The 15081-nt window shown below is 38.9% G+C and overlaps 1 protein-coding gene across 16 annotated transcripts in view; it reads left to right on the top strand.

Annotated features, from left to right (window-relative positions):
• Window positions 1-15081, top strand: part of MPHOSPH9 (M-phase phosphoprotein 9) — a 54592-nt gene that overhangs the window by 9270 nt on the left and 30241 nt on the right. For 14 of the 16 annotated variants that reach the window (XM_082418203.1, XM_082418195.1, XM_082418202.1 and 11 more), the window contains 8 exons: window positions 454-543; window positions 1246-1769; window positions 2698-2821; window positions 6731-6821; window positions 8260-8366; window positions 11337-11462; window positions 11626-12086; window positions 12439-12594. In XM_082418203.1, coding sequence (XP_082274329.1) covers window positions 454-543; window positions 1246-1769; window positions 2698-2821; window positions 6731-6821; window positions 8260-8366; window positions 11337-11462; window positions 11626-12086; window positions 12439-12594 — 1679 coding nt within the window. The remainder of the gene's footprint in view (window positions 1-453; window positions 544-1245; window positions 1770-2697; window positions 2822-6730; window positions 6822-8259; window positions 8367-11336; window positions 11463-11625; window positions 12087-12438; window positions 12595-15081) is intronic. The other 2 variants (XM_082418208.1, XM_082418198.1) reach the window with 1 other exon arrangement.

Genomic DNA, 15081 nt, shown 5'->3' with positions numbered 1-15081 from the left:
AACAACTAAATTAGGGATCACATTCTCCTAATACTAAACTATTTGTTGTTTTAAGATGCGGGATTCTTTTTCTGGGTCCAGGTTAGTGTTTAAGAAAACCATTAGGTGTTATGAGGAAAGGAAGAGGGACTTAAGACAAATGTAAAGTACAACTAGCAGCAGTTCTTGATTAATCAGAAATGGTAGCAGATGACATCAAATTAAGATGCCATTTGAAAAAGGAGATTTACTCAGACCCTCAAATTTACCCAGACCACAGGTAACATAAGAAAGGGGTGCCCAAGCCTATGTCTGTGTACTTTTGCATTAAATTTAGTTTTATAATTAATTTAGCTTATGATTTTTACATTAAAAATACATTTTTAAAAAAGGCTCTTTCCCACTGGAGGAATATTTCTGTGAAATATTAGCTTAAAAATTTATGTTTAACTAAAATATTTTATAATTTACTAGACCAGGTGGTTACAACTATTCAATTTGGTGGAAAAACAATGCCAAGAGCAGATAGTTGCCCAGCAGGAACAGTTCCACAACCAAATTCAAGTAAGTTCTTTATATTGATTCTTGTTTTATATTGTAAGATTTGCAGAAGAACCAATTAGTTAATTTTTTTTTTTTTCCTTTTTTTTTGGGAGAAGGAAGGATTCATTACTTGCAGCAAATAAGGAGAACACCGGGGATCTTTTCCCAAAGCAGTGTCTCCCCAAACTGCAAAACTGGGGAAGTTTTAAACTAAGGGTATATGCATAATCGTGAGGGGGCTTAAGCAGAGGAGAGCTCAGCGTAGAATTGGGACAAAGGCCCACAGAGTCCAGGCTTTACTTGGTTGAAGTCAGGAGGGTCAGCAGCAGAATTCCATCCTCCACCTGGGTGGGGGCCTGAGTTCCTGGTGTCAGGACTTTCTGAAGCTCAGGTTCTTTGTGTCTCATCCCAGGAAGGATTCAGTGAGAGACAAAGTGATAGGTAAGAAGTAGATGTATTTATTTAGAGGTACGCATTCCATATATAGAACTCGGTCTGTCTCAAAAGGTGAGAGTGGCCCTGGGAGAAATGCCAGAGTGTGGGCCATCTCAAAGGTCCCAATTAGTTCTTTATATCAGTTTTGTTTATAAGCTAAATATAATAATGCACATGTGTCATCTTTAGGGTAATATCTCTTATTTTTAAACACAATATTTTAAGACATTTATAAAAATGTGACGTTAATATACATCCTTAGCCAAATCTGTAACTTTTTATTTTCAGCGTATACAGAAGGAGATAAAAAATTTAGTCAAGTTACAGACCAATAATGCTTCCTGGGCGTCCTGTGATAGAAGTTCTTTAAGCAGACAAATATCTTCAGAAAGTCAAATGGGTTTTTTTTCTGAAAACAGTGAGAGAAATGAATCTGTTATCAGTTATCCCAAGTCTAAAGAACCTGAAATGCAGCAAGAAACATCCATGTCACAACCAGACTGCAATGTGGATAGTAGCTCAGTGAGCAGTGGGTATGGTACCTTTTGTGTCTCAGAACTAAATACCTACAAATCTAAGGACGCTCAAGAGTTCATGGAGCACGCAGAGGTTTCTAAAGGACAGTTTGGAGCACCGGTGGTGCAAACGGAGTCACTTGTAGATGGTGTGAAAAACCAGAGTCTTTATATACATACAAATGAAGAGTTTTGTGCATCTTTAAAGGAAGATACTCCCATTTTTCCTGGTGAATTTGAACACAGTTTTCTTGGTGAAAATAAGATTTTGGAAGTATACAGTGGAAAAACAGATAAGTAAGTAGAATTTCTCCATCATTTGAAGGGAGTTTGACTTGTTTATTACATTTATAATAAGCTAAACATGTTTAGTAAATACAGCTCCTTTTAGTTGGAATGAGATGTGTTTGAATGTCTATCAGTTTTATCAAATTGTTTTATTTACTCCCTGTTGAAAACTGAAATTAACAAAGCACACTATATGCTAACGACATCTGTCTTCCCATTTACAATGTTATAAGACTACTAAAACTCTTAAGGTGAGAGGCCTTGCCAGAAAAATACCTTTTATATTTTCTAGTCACTATCGACTTGCTGAAAATTAGAGTATAGGACTGCATCAACAGTGGAATTTTGTCGCACATGTTCATATAATTTGAAACAAAAAATTATATACAAGCATACTCAGTTTTATGTTTTTTGTTTATAAGAAGAGATTTTGTAAGTTAAATGACATTTTGATTGACCCAGGTAAAAGAAACTTTTGGTAAAAGAAACTTTGGCTGAATGTTTGTAAAGCAAATAATCACTTAAAATTATGTTCCGTTTTATGTCTCTGAAATATGTCATCCAGTGTAAGGTATTTTGCTGTGGCAACACAAATCTTGGGTACCCATAAGTATAAGTCCATCTAAAAAAGTATGCTTTCACTGTAGAGATGTACTGAGTACTTGAAGGGGCCACTATAGTGGTTTTTGTTCTGTTCCATGGCTACAGGCTATAAGTATTGTTAATCACTGCTAGTCAGTCTTTTTCTTCATTTTGCCTTTAATAATAAGATATTGTAAAAAGAAATTTATGTGAATCAATAAAAATCCATCCTCTCTCTGCTATTAGAAAAACAACTCAAAGCATTTTCCACTGACATAGTATCTACTAGTGTTTAGTTTTATTTGTGAAGGACAGCATTTAAAGAGAGGTGTTTTGTTTTTTTCTTTTTAAATAGTAAATCTATAACATCATGGGCTCAAAAGCTGAAGCAGAACCAACCAAAGAGAGCACATAAAGAAGAGGGGTGTTCAAAATCTGTGCAAGGAAATGAGCAAACCAAGAAATCACCAATTGAGAAAGTAGGTGATAAGTCACTTGTCTCTGGCATGCTTCATCTATGGACAATTAGGATAATTATGTTGAGTTTACCACATGTTCATTAACATAAGTTTTTTGCCCTTTGTTTTGTATTGTTAATTTGTTCCATTGACATATCTTTTTTGGTGTCTCAAAGGATGGGAAACAATGCTCCAATTAGTGGTTCTTTAGTAGGCCGGAAATCAAAACTAATGAGGGATAAAGTACTACTAAAAAAAAATGAAACATTTTGTAAAGGTCCTAATTCTCTTTGTACTGCAAATGTTTACATTTAGCCAGAGAGTAATATATTGTTTTTTAAAAAACTCTCAGATAATTTTGTTCTACTGTTAAGTTGTAATAAGTAGTACTCTGTGTGTGAATGCTTTAAGATGCCATTATAAAAACAGTTGAAGCTTGGACAACTCTGAATTTATAATCCAAATTGTAAGAGATTGAATGTTTAAATTCTAAACATTCATTTAAATTCCTTTTGCTCATATAGCAGCTGCTTTTGTTAAAGAGCTATAGCTACTGAGTAAGTTTTAAACATCTTTAAAGACCTTTTGGCCTAAATTGTCATAGAATAACATTGTTTAGTATAATACATTGAGATCGCAAAGTCAAGTCTCTCTACAAACTTGATTCCTTTAGAAACTGGCCATGTCTTGATCATCCTAAACATTGTCTTTCCATCTTCCTTTGAAAAAGATCTATTAAAGAATAGAAGTTATGGGGACATTCCTGGTGGCGCAGTGGTTAAGAATCCGCCTGCCAATGCAGGGGACACGGGTTCAAGCCCTGGTCTGGGAAGATCCCACATGCCGCGGAGCAACTAAGCCCGTGTGCCACAACTACTAAAGCCTGTGCTCCTAGAGCCTGTGCTCCGCAACAAGAGAAGCCCCCGCGATGAGAAGCACGTGCATTGCAACGAAGAGCAGCCCCTGCTCGCCGCAGCTAGAGAAAGTCCGCACACAGCAACAAAGACCCAACGCAGCCAAAAATAAATTAATTTAAAAAAAAAAGAGTAGAAGTCGTAAGAAGGCAGTCCCTCAGCCTTCATAAGGCAATATTTCTCTTGCAGTAAATTTTCTTTCTTCAGCCCATGATACTTAGGCTTCTTGATATCATCATTTTTTTAACTTACTCAGATTTGTGTTGAGGAGGGAAATGAAGGTGAAGAAGCTACATGAACCATCAAGCCTTGGGGGCTGGTGCTGTATTGGTAGCTCTGTTCTTTTGAACCTGTGTGCCATCAAGCATGGTATATCCTTATTTGGTGTGGTGGCATAAAAGCATTTGGAGACTGGGGTGAAAGTTGTTTTTTTCATTGGAATAGGTTGGCAGAAATGGAGAATGTTTTCATATATAGTAGCTTCATTTTTTCTGTTTTTACCTTAACTGAAACTCAGTTTGTGGAGACTTTTTCACTTCTGATGAACTTTGGATTTGTGGTGTGTAACTCGGTGGACTCACTGTCTTTTGTGACTGTGGATCGGTATTTGTTCCATATAGCCCTGTGGTTTCCAGAATTTGCTGCACATTGGAGTCACCTGAGGAGCCTTAAAAATCTACTTATGACTGGCCGCCAGCCCCAGGCGGCCTGTCCTCATTGGTGCAGTTGTGACCTATGATCAGGTGGTTTAAAAGCTCCTCAGGTGATTCTTACGTGCTGTAAAGCTTGGAACCAATGATCTAGCCTAATTTTCTCCCTTGATTCAGTGGAGAATCAGACAAACAGCTGAAGGATCAGAGACACTGCCTGAGAAATGCCCTTGGGGGGATAGGTCTACCTAGTAGCCTGTTCTGCCTCTGGGGATGTCAGTTGCGCAGAGGGTAAAGCTGTGATGAGGGCATGATTCCCTTTGAATTTTTCCTTTTCTTTGATCATCTCTGGACAAGTTTTATTTTTCCTATTTTTTAAAGGTGAATTAGATATTTTTGCTATTAAATCATTAGGGGAAATCAAGTTTCTTTGGTATGTCCAAGTTTTACATGGCTCTCAGGTAATGGTGGTTATTGAATCAAAGACACCACACCTGAAATGCACTTCTTACCTGCATAATTCTGAATCAAATTCTGTGGATTCACAAAAGTTGGAACTTTCTTCTTTAGTTCATCCTTTCTCTTCTCCCATTGTTTTTTTTCCATTTTCAGTCTAAATCCAGGGAATCTTTATGATCAGAATTCTCTTGGGATCCAATTTTCTTTTTATACAAGGTAGTTTATTTTGGGTCCTAGCTATTTTGAAGCATGTCTTGAAATTGGATATTGTTTAGCACAAGGATTTTCCAAAGCTCAAATCAGTCTTTGTTTCCTTGGTCCTTTGTCTGGGACAGACTGCCTGTTACCATTTCCCCAGGTGTGGGCTCCATGGCGGTTTTTCAGATGCTGCTCGGCTGTTACTGATGAAGAGCCTGTGCTAGGCTGAGGCCAGCTTCTTGGGAAGGGCTTTCCTTGCACCATACTTTCGTTGCTCTTTAAAAGCCGGGCCTGTTTTCTTCAGCCGATGCCTGGTGGCCCGGAAGAGTGCAGCAGGCAGCCGTGTGAGGTGAGCCCCCTCCAGCCAAGGGGGCGTGTGTCGACTGAGCGCGTTAAGTTTTACACCAAAGAACCGGGAAAAAGTCAAAATATTTTAATTGGGATTTTTCACTTAGTCTTTTGCAGTCAGCTTCTCTTGGTCTGTTAAGTACAGAGGCGCGACAGAAATTTGAACAGGTAGGCGTTTTAGGAGAGACATTTGATGAAAAGGAGGCTAAAGTGGTGCCTTAGAAGGCTGAGGGGATAACCCTTCCTTGGTATGTAGAATGTCATCAGCTTAGTGCGCTTTTGCTTTTTCAGTGGGTTCACAGGTGCTTGTAAGCAGGTAGAGCTAAATACTTTTTAACAGGAATTAAAAGTTTGGTGTTGGTGGAACTGATAAGAAAAATTCCGATGAAAATCACATATCTCTCTGAGGAAACAGATTTCTTGTGACAATACCAGAGATATTGTGAGGAGAGTTTAGCTTAGAATTTTTATTAGAATTGAGGATAAGTAAGCATTTTTAGCCCTTTCTGGTAACCAATTATTTGCATATAAGATGTAGTCTACTATTTAAAGTTCATATTAATTATTGATATGCAGTTTTTAGAGTTGATTTATTGTAGTCTTAATGATAAAAATGAATTGTTATGGCTTTTACACTAATTTTTATACTAAATGACTTTAATTCTAGGCACTTGAAGTTTCTTTTGGAAGTTGATGGCAAATTATAAATACATTTTCTTTTGTTAAAAAAATTAATTAATTTATTTTTGGTTGTGTTGGGTCTTCGTTGCTGTGCGCGGGCTTTCTCTAGTTGTGGTGAGCGGGGGCTACTCTTTGTTGCGGTGCACGGGCTTCTCATTACAGTGGCTTCTCGTTGCGGAGCACGGGCCCTAGGTGCGCAGGCTTCAGTAGTTGTGGCACACGGGCTCCATAGTTGTGGCTCGCGGGCTCTAGAGCACAGGCTCAGTAGTTGTGGCACATGGGCTTAGTTGTTCCGCGGCATGTGGAATCTTCCCGTACCAGGGCTCGAACCCGTGTCCCCAGCATTGGCAGGCGGATTCTTAACCAGTGCGCCACCAGGGAAGTCCATAAATACATTTTCATTCTGAACTCATAATGTCTGCTTCTGGTTTCCTCTTTCATCTCCACAGAGAATCAAAATAAACTTTTGTAAATTACACAGGAATAGAAAATCCTTCATTGTTAATTCCTATCATTTTGCGATTCTTGTAACCATGGGGAAAACCAGGCTTGCTTTCTTTGTGAACCTCTGAAAGTTTCTCTACGCCTGGGTTTGACACCTGGCTCTTACTCCTTGCATCAGCAGTTTGTGCCTAATGATTTTTAGCTGGCAACTAATGGTTTTCTTTCTTGAATTGTAGTCTGATTTCACTGCTGCTACACATTCTCGAGCTTTTTACCTCAACAAACCAGATGAGAGTCCAAATTCTTGGATGTCTGATTCAGGAGCAGGTATGATACTTATATTTCTAGAGTTTTTTTCAAAATAATAACGTGTGCATTTCTCATAGGGTGATAATCATGTATATTAGAGTGGTTTCTATAAAAGTATTATGTGTTGTCTTGTGCCTCTGGTAGCTGTAACTTCCTTACTTGCCTTACTTTGTGTTACAAGTTCTGTAAAGATAGAAAGAAGTACTTTTGCAGTTATTTCAAACAGCTGCAAAAATCATCTCAGCATTTTTCAGATACTCCAAAATGAATTAAGAAATTCAAACTGTCTGTAAGCCATTCTTTACTCTCCACGGTGAGCTTATTTTAGCTTTAATGGCTTTACGTACTGACTCCTTTTTCCCACAATCCCACATCCAATTCAGGATGAATTAGCTTTGCCTTGTGAAAATTACCATGATCCGATCACCTGTCGCCACCTTCCTGCTCTCACCCTAGCAGAGCCCCATCACCTGTCCCCTGGGTTCCCGCGAGCTTCCTAACCAGCTTCCCTGCTTTCACCCCTGCAGCTTCCATCTGTTCTCCACACAGTAGCCAATGCGATCCTTTTTAAAGACAGGTCAGATCTTGTGACTCCTGCTCAAGCCCTGCGGCGGGTCCACTTCCCGCAGAGTAACAGTCGGGAGGGAGTCTGTCCTCACAGAGGCCTGCAGGCCCGGAGACATCTGGCTCTGCTCTTTGACCTTGCTGTCTGCTGCTCTCTCCCTTTTTCTGCTTCAGTGGAGAGGCTGTTTGCTCAAATATGCCAGATAAGTTCTCATTTTAGGGCTTTTGCTTTGGCTGCTTCCTGTGTGTGGAATGTTCTCCCCCGCCCCTTGCGGGGGAGCTCCCTCGTATATGGCTAACACGGCCATCCTTGACCACCCTATTCAAAAAGAGCGCCTGCCCTCCCTTCCCCACGCACTGCATATTCCCTTACACTGATTTTTACGTTTTACTAGAGTGCTTACCACCTTCTGACATGCTGTGTGTACTGCATGATTGACTTACAGTGCACGGCTTGCTCTTCTCGCCTCCTCCTCCCCAGCTGGTACAGTAAACGCTCAATAAGGATTTGAATTATTGAATTCTTTAGATTGCTTCTATGTAAGTCTGTACTGTGCATAAAGGAATTGTCTTTTAAAAAAATATATTTTAAATTGCATGAGTTTATCTTGACTTTTAATAATATGATAGTTCAGTTTAAAATATTTGGATCATTAAGTTAGGACTCTTACATGGCAAGGCATTTATGTGAATTTTTTCCCTTCCAAATTCAATTTCCTCTATCCAGATAGCCAAAAACTTCCCGTATTTAATTTTCTTTAGGTAAAAATAAGTTATTCTAGAACACATACTTCCCATGTTTAATTTTCTTTAGGTAGAAATAAGTTACTCTAGAAAGCATTTTTGTTCTTTTTCCTCACCCTTATCTATTCTGTGTATTTGTTCACATTAGGACTGACTTACTGGAAACTGAAGGAGAAGGACATGTATCACTCTCTGCCTGAGACTTTAGAGAAGACGTTTGTTCCAGCCTCCTCCACGGATGTATCACCAAGCCAGGTAATTTAATAACCCACGATGCACGTGTGTATTTGTGTTATACAGTTGTATACACTATTTCATTTACAAAGTTCGTATTTTTTAATTTCTGATATACAGAAAAATGCATGGGCTTTAAATCATATCCGCCTGCTTTCAGATTTGGTCTCTTGTCATTCACTGCCTATGTGATCGTAGGAACGTTACTTAAAAATGGAATTAAAAATGCCTGGTTAGTGTTTTGTGAAATTAAATGACATGGTTTTGTGCCCACTATTTTAAATACAGTAGGTACACAAATAAACTTCTTCCCCCGTTCCCAGACGTGGTTTTGATTTTCTGTTCTGTTACACCCTCCCACTGATCCGTTTGTATCATAATTATGAGCAATTTAATTTGCTGTTTTGATTTTCTTTGAGCAAGAAATGTAAATATTTTGTTGACTTCAGAGCAAAGAAATAAAAATATCCAGTATGTGTACATCGATGTATATATCTCCCTTCTGTGTTTAGATCAGGAGATGAGAGAATAGGTTGGAGGAAAGGAGAGATACAATTAAAGTAACCAGGAGAGCTGTAAACACGAGTGACAGGCATAGACGGACAGGACAACGTGGGACCAGTGTATTTTTGGACATCGGAGTCCCAGAGAGGGTGGGAACCAGCATTCTGTCCTTCAGGAAAGGAGGAAAACAGAGACAGATAAACACTAAGAAGGAAGGGTGGGGGAAGTGAGATTGAGGGGTCTGGGAGACGCAGTGGGCTTTGCAGTTACAGGGCTCACTGTGTGTGTTTCTTGGTCTTCAACATCAGTAAATTAACACTATATTTTGTTGACTCAAAATATAAAGTTGCCATCAATTTTAAGACTTCCTGTTTCATATTCTACCAAGAAAAAAAATTCATCAATCAGATGGATACAATGCTTTCTTATCCCTTAGAATTTATATTTTGTAGACGTAAACATATATTTTTATCCTATAATTCTCGTACATACTTATGGATAATATAAATGAAGTAAATCAGTTGAAACTTCTTTACCTACAGGAGCTTACACTCCACACTCCTTTCTTTTTAAGTCAGTGTTGGTTTCTGTGTTTTCCACATGCCATTTCCCTCCGGCCACCAAGAGCGTTGGTGACTTGGCATTTCTTTAAAAAAGGATGAAAGGCCTTGGTGCTGAGTTTTTACCTGGCTTAGTAGTTATGTAGGACTGGCCTGCTTTTGACTCTCAGATGGGGAATGTTGCTAAACATGTCTAATTCGCTGTCACTTAAATACTGCTTCTCAGGGGTTCCAGCGTAGCCTCTAGGATTTTCTTCCAAGCTGCTGACACCTATTTGGCCAATTTTGAAAGCTTTTTTATTTGCTTATGAGCAGGCAGTGACAATTATGTCACAGCTGCTACTTGACCAAAGGCATTTGTAAGATGCTGTTAATTACAAGAGACATCCTCACTTCAGAGATGTTAAAATATGACAAGAAGAGAAATCATAAAAGTGGTGAAAAGGGAACTCCCTAGCAGTCCAGTGGTTGGGACGCTGAGCTCTCACTACCGAGGGCCTGGGTTCAGTCCCTTGTCGGGGAACTAACATCCCACAAGCCACTCGACACACCAAAAAACAAAGGTGGTGAAAAATATTACCTCGTATTACAATGAGCTCTAAATAGAATAGTTGCAACTGTTCACCCAGGGCAGGATTCCTCAGGCTGTAGCCATAGTCCAAGAGCTGCTGCTTGGCATAGATTTCAGTGCTTGAAAAGGCTTCCAGGTTGTTGGTATATAAAAAGTAAAATTTCAAAGCAGGATTATAGAAATTGTGGTAAATTTTAAGTGTTTACATTTAACAAATTAATGCCTTTAATGCACACACAAAAAGTATAATTAATTGTCTTTTTCACAAGCTAGTTATAGAGTTTATTAAAAAAAACATTAGTTCATGGTGCTCTGCAGTCTGTCTATGTAGGATCTGGAAATGGGACAGTTTAAAAGTTTAAAGCTATAGGACGAATGTGTTCTTTCAGTGCTTTCAATGTATCTCTCGCTGAATCTGTAATCTCATTTGAGAGAATGTCCACGGTTTAAATTTGAGGCCCAGGGTTAAATGGTACCCCTGTCATGCCCTACAATAAGTCCCACGTTGAAATAATTTAAGCCCAGTATTCTAATATTTGGAGTTTAGGTTTGTAACACTTCCAGTGTAGCGAAGCCCTGATTTCAGCTGTAGAAGTTAGGATTGTATCTTCTTCTTCTTTTTTTTAAAAAAATATTTATTTATTTATTTGGTTGTATGGGGTCTTAGTTACGGCATGTGGGCTCCTTAGTTGTGGTATGCAAACTCTTAGTTGCAACATGCATGTGGGATCTAGTTCCTCGACCAGGGGTCAAACCCGGGTCCCTTGCATTGGGAGTGAGGAGTCCTATCCACTGTGCCACCAGAGAAGTCCCCGTATCTTCTTATTTTACTAATTAAAAAGGGTCTTATTTTCATTGGGTAACTTCTTTCTTAACACTTCTTGTTGTCTGCCAACTCTTAAACACGAATATAACTACAGAGCTGGGGAACTCCACCTTTTGACACCTGTCCCTTTGAGTCACAGGAAATTAATCTGGCCAGAAGTTTTCTTGCTCTGATTCCTTCATTCATTATGAAGTCTTTTCTTACCTCAAAACTTGGTTCTTATTTTGAGTAAGGAGATTACCAAGGATTTTATTCTTTGGAAGTGTTCTTAGGCTGCTAAATATCTTAGGTTTAAATTATCCCCGTAATATTTATTGTTAGAGGGTATGAAAATTTTTTCATTCTGAGGGAGCCTCATAATAGGTAATGACTTCCAAACTCTTATTACAAATCTGGCAGTCTGGCATCTCAGTTTATTTTAAATTTTTCAAAAATCTTTTTATGGTGCTGATCTTGATATCAGGAAAGTAAACTTTTTTCATCATTGATTCGTTGATAATATTTAAATAATTTTGTTTCGTATCTTTAAGTCTAATACTAGTAATGAGATGAAGCTACCATCACTGAAGGATATTTATCATAAAAAACAGAGGGAAAATAAGCAGTTACCTGAGAGGAATCTCCCTTCTGCTTCCAACCCAAATCATCCACCGGAGGTAAAGTTGACAGCACTCTGCTGAGTGACAATGAAAGATGCCTCATGACTCTTAACTCTCATCTTGAGCTTCCTTTTCCCTAGGAGATCTAAAGCCTACTCACTTGAAAAACAAAAACTGAGTACAGAGGGCGAGAGCTTACTGTTGTCTGTCTTATTTCTAGGTACTGACTCTAGACCCAACATTACACATGAAGCCAAGTCAGCAGATTTCAGGGATTCAGCCACATGGCTTTTTGAATGCCCTTGATGACAGAATATCCTTCTCACCGGACTCTGTTCTAGAACCTAGTATGGCTAGTCACTCTGACATAGACTCGTTTTCACAAGCAAGTCATGTTACTTCTCAGTTATCTGGATTCCCAAAATATCCTTCAAATACAAAAGTTTCTCCAGTGGACTCTTGGAAAAATCATGCGTTCCAAAATGAAAGTAGGACCAGTTCCACGTTTCCTGCAGTATATACTATTGGTAGTAACGACATCTCAGTCAACAGTGTAGATGAAGAAAACACTGGCCTGGTACCTTTTGCCTCAGTCAGTCAGTCCCAGCTTCCAGGTACAGCCAGTGGTGTCCCAGAATGCATTTCACTGACTTCCCTGGAAGATCCTGTGATATTGTCTAAGTATGTATTTCAGTGAATGGCTTGTAATGTCAATAGGTTTTTTATGATGTCTGTTTGAATGATGAAAATTGTTTGTTTTTTTTTTATGGAAATTGTTTTTATTGAACTTCAGTAATGTATAAAAAATTAAAAAGATAATATGTTTATAAGGTAGACCATCTAAAATATAATGTCTTTTTTTTTCTTTTGCTTTATTAGTAGTCGTTTTGTGTATTAATCTATTATATTTTCTGTGGGTGTATAAAGGAAAAAGCCTGTATTTTTGTGTATGAGAATCATTATGTTCTTGGTTTTTCTTATCGAGATAGTGAGGAGATGCTTCCTAAATGATGTTTTTTCCTCTCACCAACAGGGTTAGGCAGAACCTGAAGGAAAAGCATGCTCGACACATAGCAGATCTTCGAGCTTATTATGAATCAGAAATAAATAGTTTGAAACAGAAACTGGAGGCAAAAGAAATTTCTGCAGTTGAAGATTGGAAGAAAACCAATCAAATTCTTGTAGACAGGTTAAGACTTATAATTTAACTGTAAAGTTAGTGTTTCTCCAACTTGGATATATTATTTTCCCTAAAGTATAATATATTGTGATGTTAAAACACTTTGAAAACGTGTGCTTTAGATTTGAAAATTTTCACACAGAAACATGTTTGCCTAAGTAATTATTTTTAAAGATTTGAGGGAATTCCCTGGCAGTCCAGTGGTTAGGACTCCTTGCTCTCACTGCTTAGGGCCCGGGTTCAATCCCTGGTTGGGGAACTAAAATCCCGCAAGCCGTGGGTGCAGCCAAAAAATAAAGATTTGAGCCATCCTCTTACAAAACACTGATAATTGATGAGGACATTTGTTTTGTGTGGGCGAAATACTGAGATACTTGAGCAGATTTTGTATATGTAAAGGAATGTCATTTATGGGAGGGTTAATGCTCTACGGATTCCCTAATAAGGCTATGATTGATGTCCTGGGGCAGTTCTCAACCTTTCGTCATACCCAGATATGCATAACTTTAACCCAGACACTCTTGAACCTGTGGAAACAGTTATCTCATTCAAAAAAACCATAGACACACAGGGGAGAATGGTCTTATACTAGGGATAGCTTTCCACTTATTTTAGGGAGAGAATCATTTACAAAATTTGATGCTTTTACTAATATTAATAACAGCATACCTGAGGGACTTCCCTGGCTATCCAGTGGTTAATTTAAGACTCCATGCTTCCATGCAGGTGGCTTGGGTTCGATCCTTGGTCAAGGAACTAAGATCCCACATGCCATGAGGCACGGCCAAAAAAAATTAAAAAAATTAAAAAATAACAGCGTACTTGCAACATACTTTACAAATGGAATTAAACAGATTGAAAACTGATGGTGTCTAGGTGACAGCAAAGTCTTCTCTAGGGCAAAAAAGACAAAACCCCTTGAGAAAAGATTGGGAAGGAACTGAAATCTGATCCAGTTAACAGTTTAACTTGGAGAATTCTAGGAAAACTAGCTTTTATTTATTTATTTATCTATTTATCTCTTTGGCTGTGTTGGGTCTTTGTTGCGGTGCACAGCCTTCTCATTGCAGTGGCTTTTCTTGTTGTGGAGCAAGGGCTCTAGGCACATGGGCTCAGTAGTTGTGGCAAGGGCTCAGTAGTTGTGGCTCGCGGGCTCTAGAGCGCAGGCTCAGTAGTTGTGGAGCGCGGGCTTAGTTGCTCTCTGGCATGTGGGATCTTCCTGGACCAGGGCTCGAACCCGTGTCCCCTGCATTGACAGGTGGATGCTTAACCGCTGCGCCACCAGGGACGCCAGGAAAACTAGCTTTTGTACTAGCGTGTGGTCGCTGTGGTAGTTAACATGCTGTCTTGATCCTGATCCTTTCTGTAGCTTCCATTTTGCTGTTGGTGGTGGCGATGGGGGTACAATGGCAGAGAAGTACTTTGAAAAGAGCCAGGAAAAAAGGCCAGTTTTAGGTTTTCTAGGACAAAAAGAAAAGAGTAGATACCAGGCTGGGAGAAGTTGGTTTTTATTTTTGTTTTGTTTTGTTTTTAAAGAAGGCACAGATGACCACAGGTACTTCCTGTTGGAAAACAGAAGTCTGAAAGAAGCCGACCAGTAGACCTTGTTAGGTCAAAGACGGGGTGCCAAAGAAGGGGAGCTAATTAAAACATCTTTATGTCTAGAAGCTACTAGAGCACACGGAGCAGTGAGAGAATGTAGGAGGAGCAAATTGGAAGTCAGGGTTTTAAATAAGTGGTCGTGTTATAACAGTAACAACAGCAATCTAGGTAGTGGAGTAAATGTACTGATAGCGTGCAAATGAAGAGCAATGCATTATTTTCTCCTACCACTACCCCTAAAGGGCTTGATTTGGCTTACCATATAAAACTGTGTTACAGAACACAGTAGAAACAAAATGGGAAGTTGCAGTTATTTAGAACTGGAAAAATGATTTACCTAAGACAAAAACCAATATTATGTTGTCAGTATACACAGCAATTTTTTCAGATTTCAGAATTGCAAATTGGGGAATCCCACTGCTATTGCAGATGGGACCATTAACACTTATATTGTCACACAATTGCAACTTGGGGGATGAGATCTCTGGCATACGGGAATCAGTGAGGTAATTACAACAGAAAAATAACAACACAGCAACACTTGACTATTTAGTGATCTTTGTTTCAAGAACAGTTTCATCAGTATTTCATTTCTGCAAGGCATTAATGCATAGCGGGTAGGAGCATGACTCTGGAGCCAGACTGCCTGGCTTAGAATCCCAGTGTGACTCTGGAGAAACTTAACTTCTCTGTCTCTGTATTCTCATCTGTCAAATGGGAATGATGGCAGTCCTAACTCACAGGATTGTGAGGATGAATGCAAAGTGCTTAACATAGACTGAGTGTGTAGTCAGTGCCGAATAAGTATTAGCTTTTATTCGCAACACATCATTGAACACTGATTCAAAATGGTGACCAAATTCTTCCATGTATTTTCTTATTTTGAGGTTCTAT

The sequence above is a fragment of the Balaenoptera physalus genome (assembly GCF_965194825.1).
Source record: "Balaenoptera physalus genome assembly, chromosome: 12".
In the NCBI taxonomy this organism is placed as follows: domain Eukaryota; kingdom Metazoa; phylum Chordata; class Mammalia; order Artiodactyla; family Balaenopteridae; genus Balaenoptera; species Balaenoptera physalus.
The sequence above is the reverse complement of the archived record's forward strand: the minus strand, read 5'-3'. Positions and strand labels throughout refer to the sequence as shown.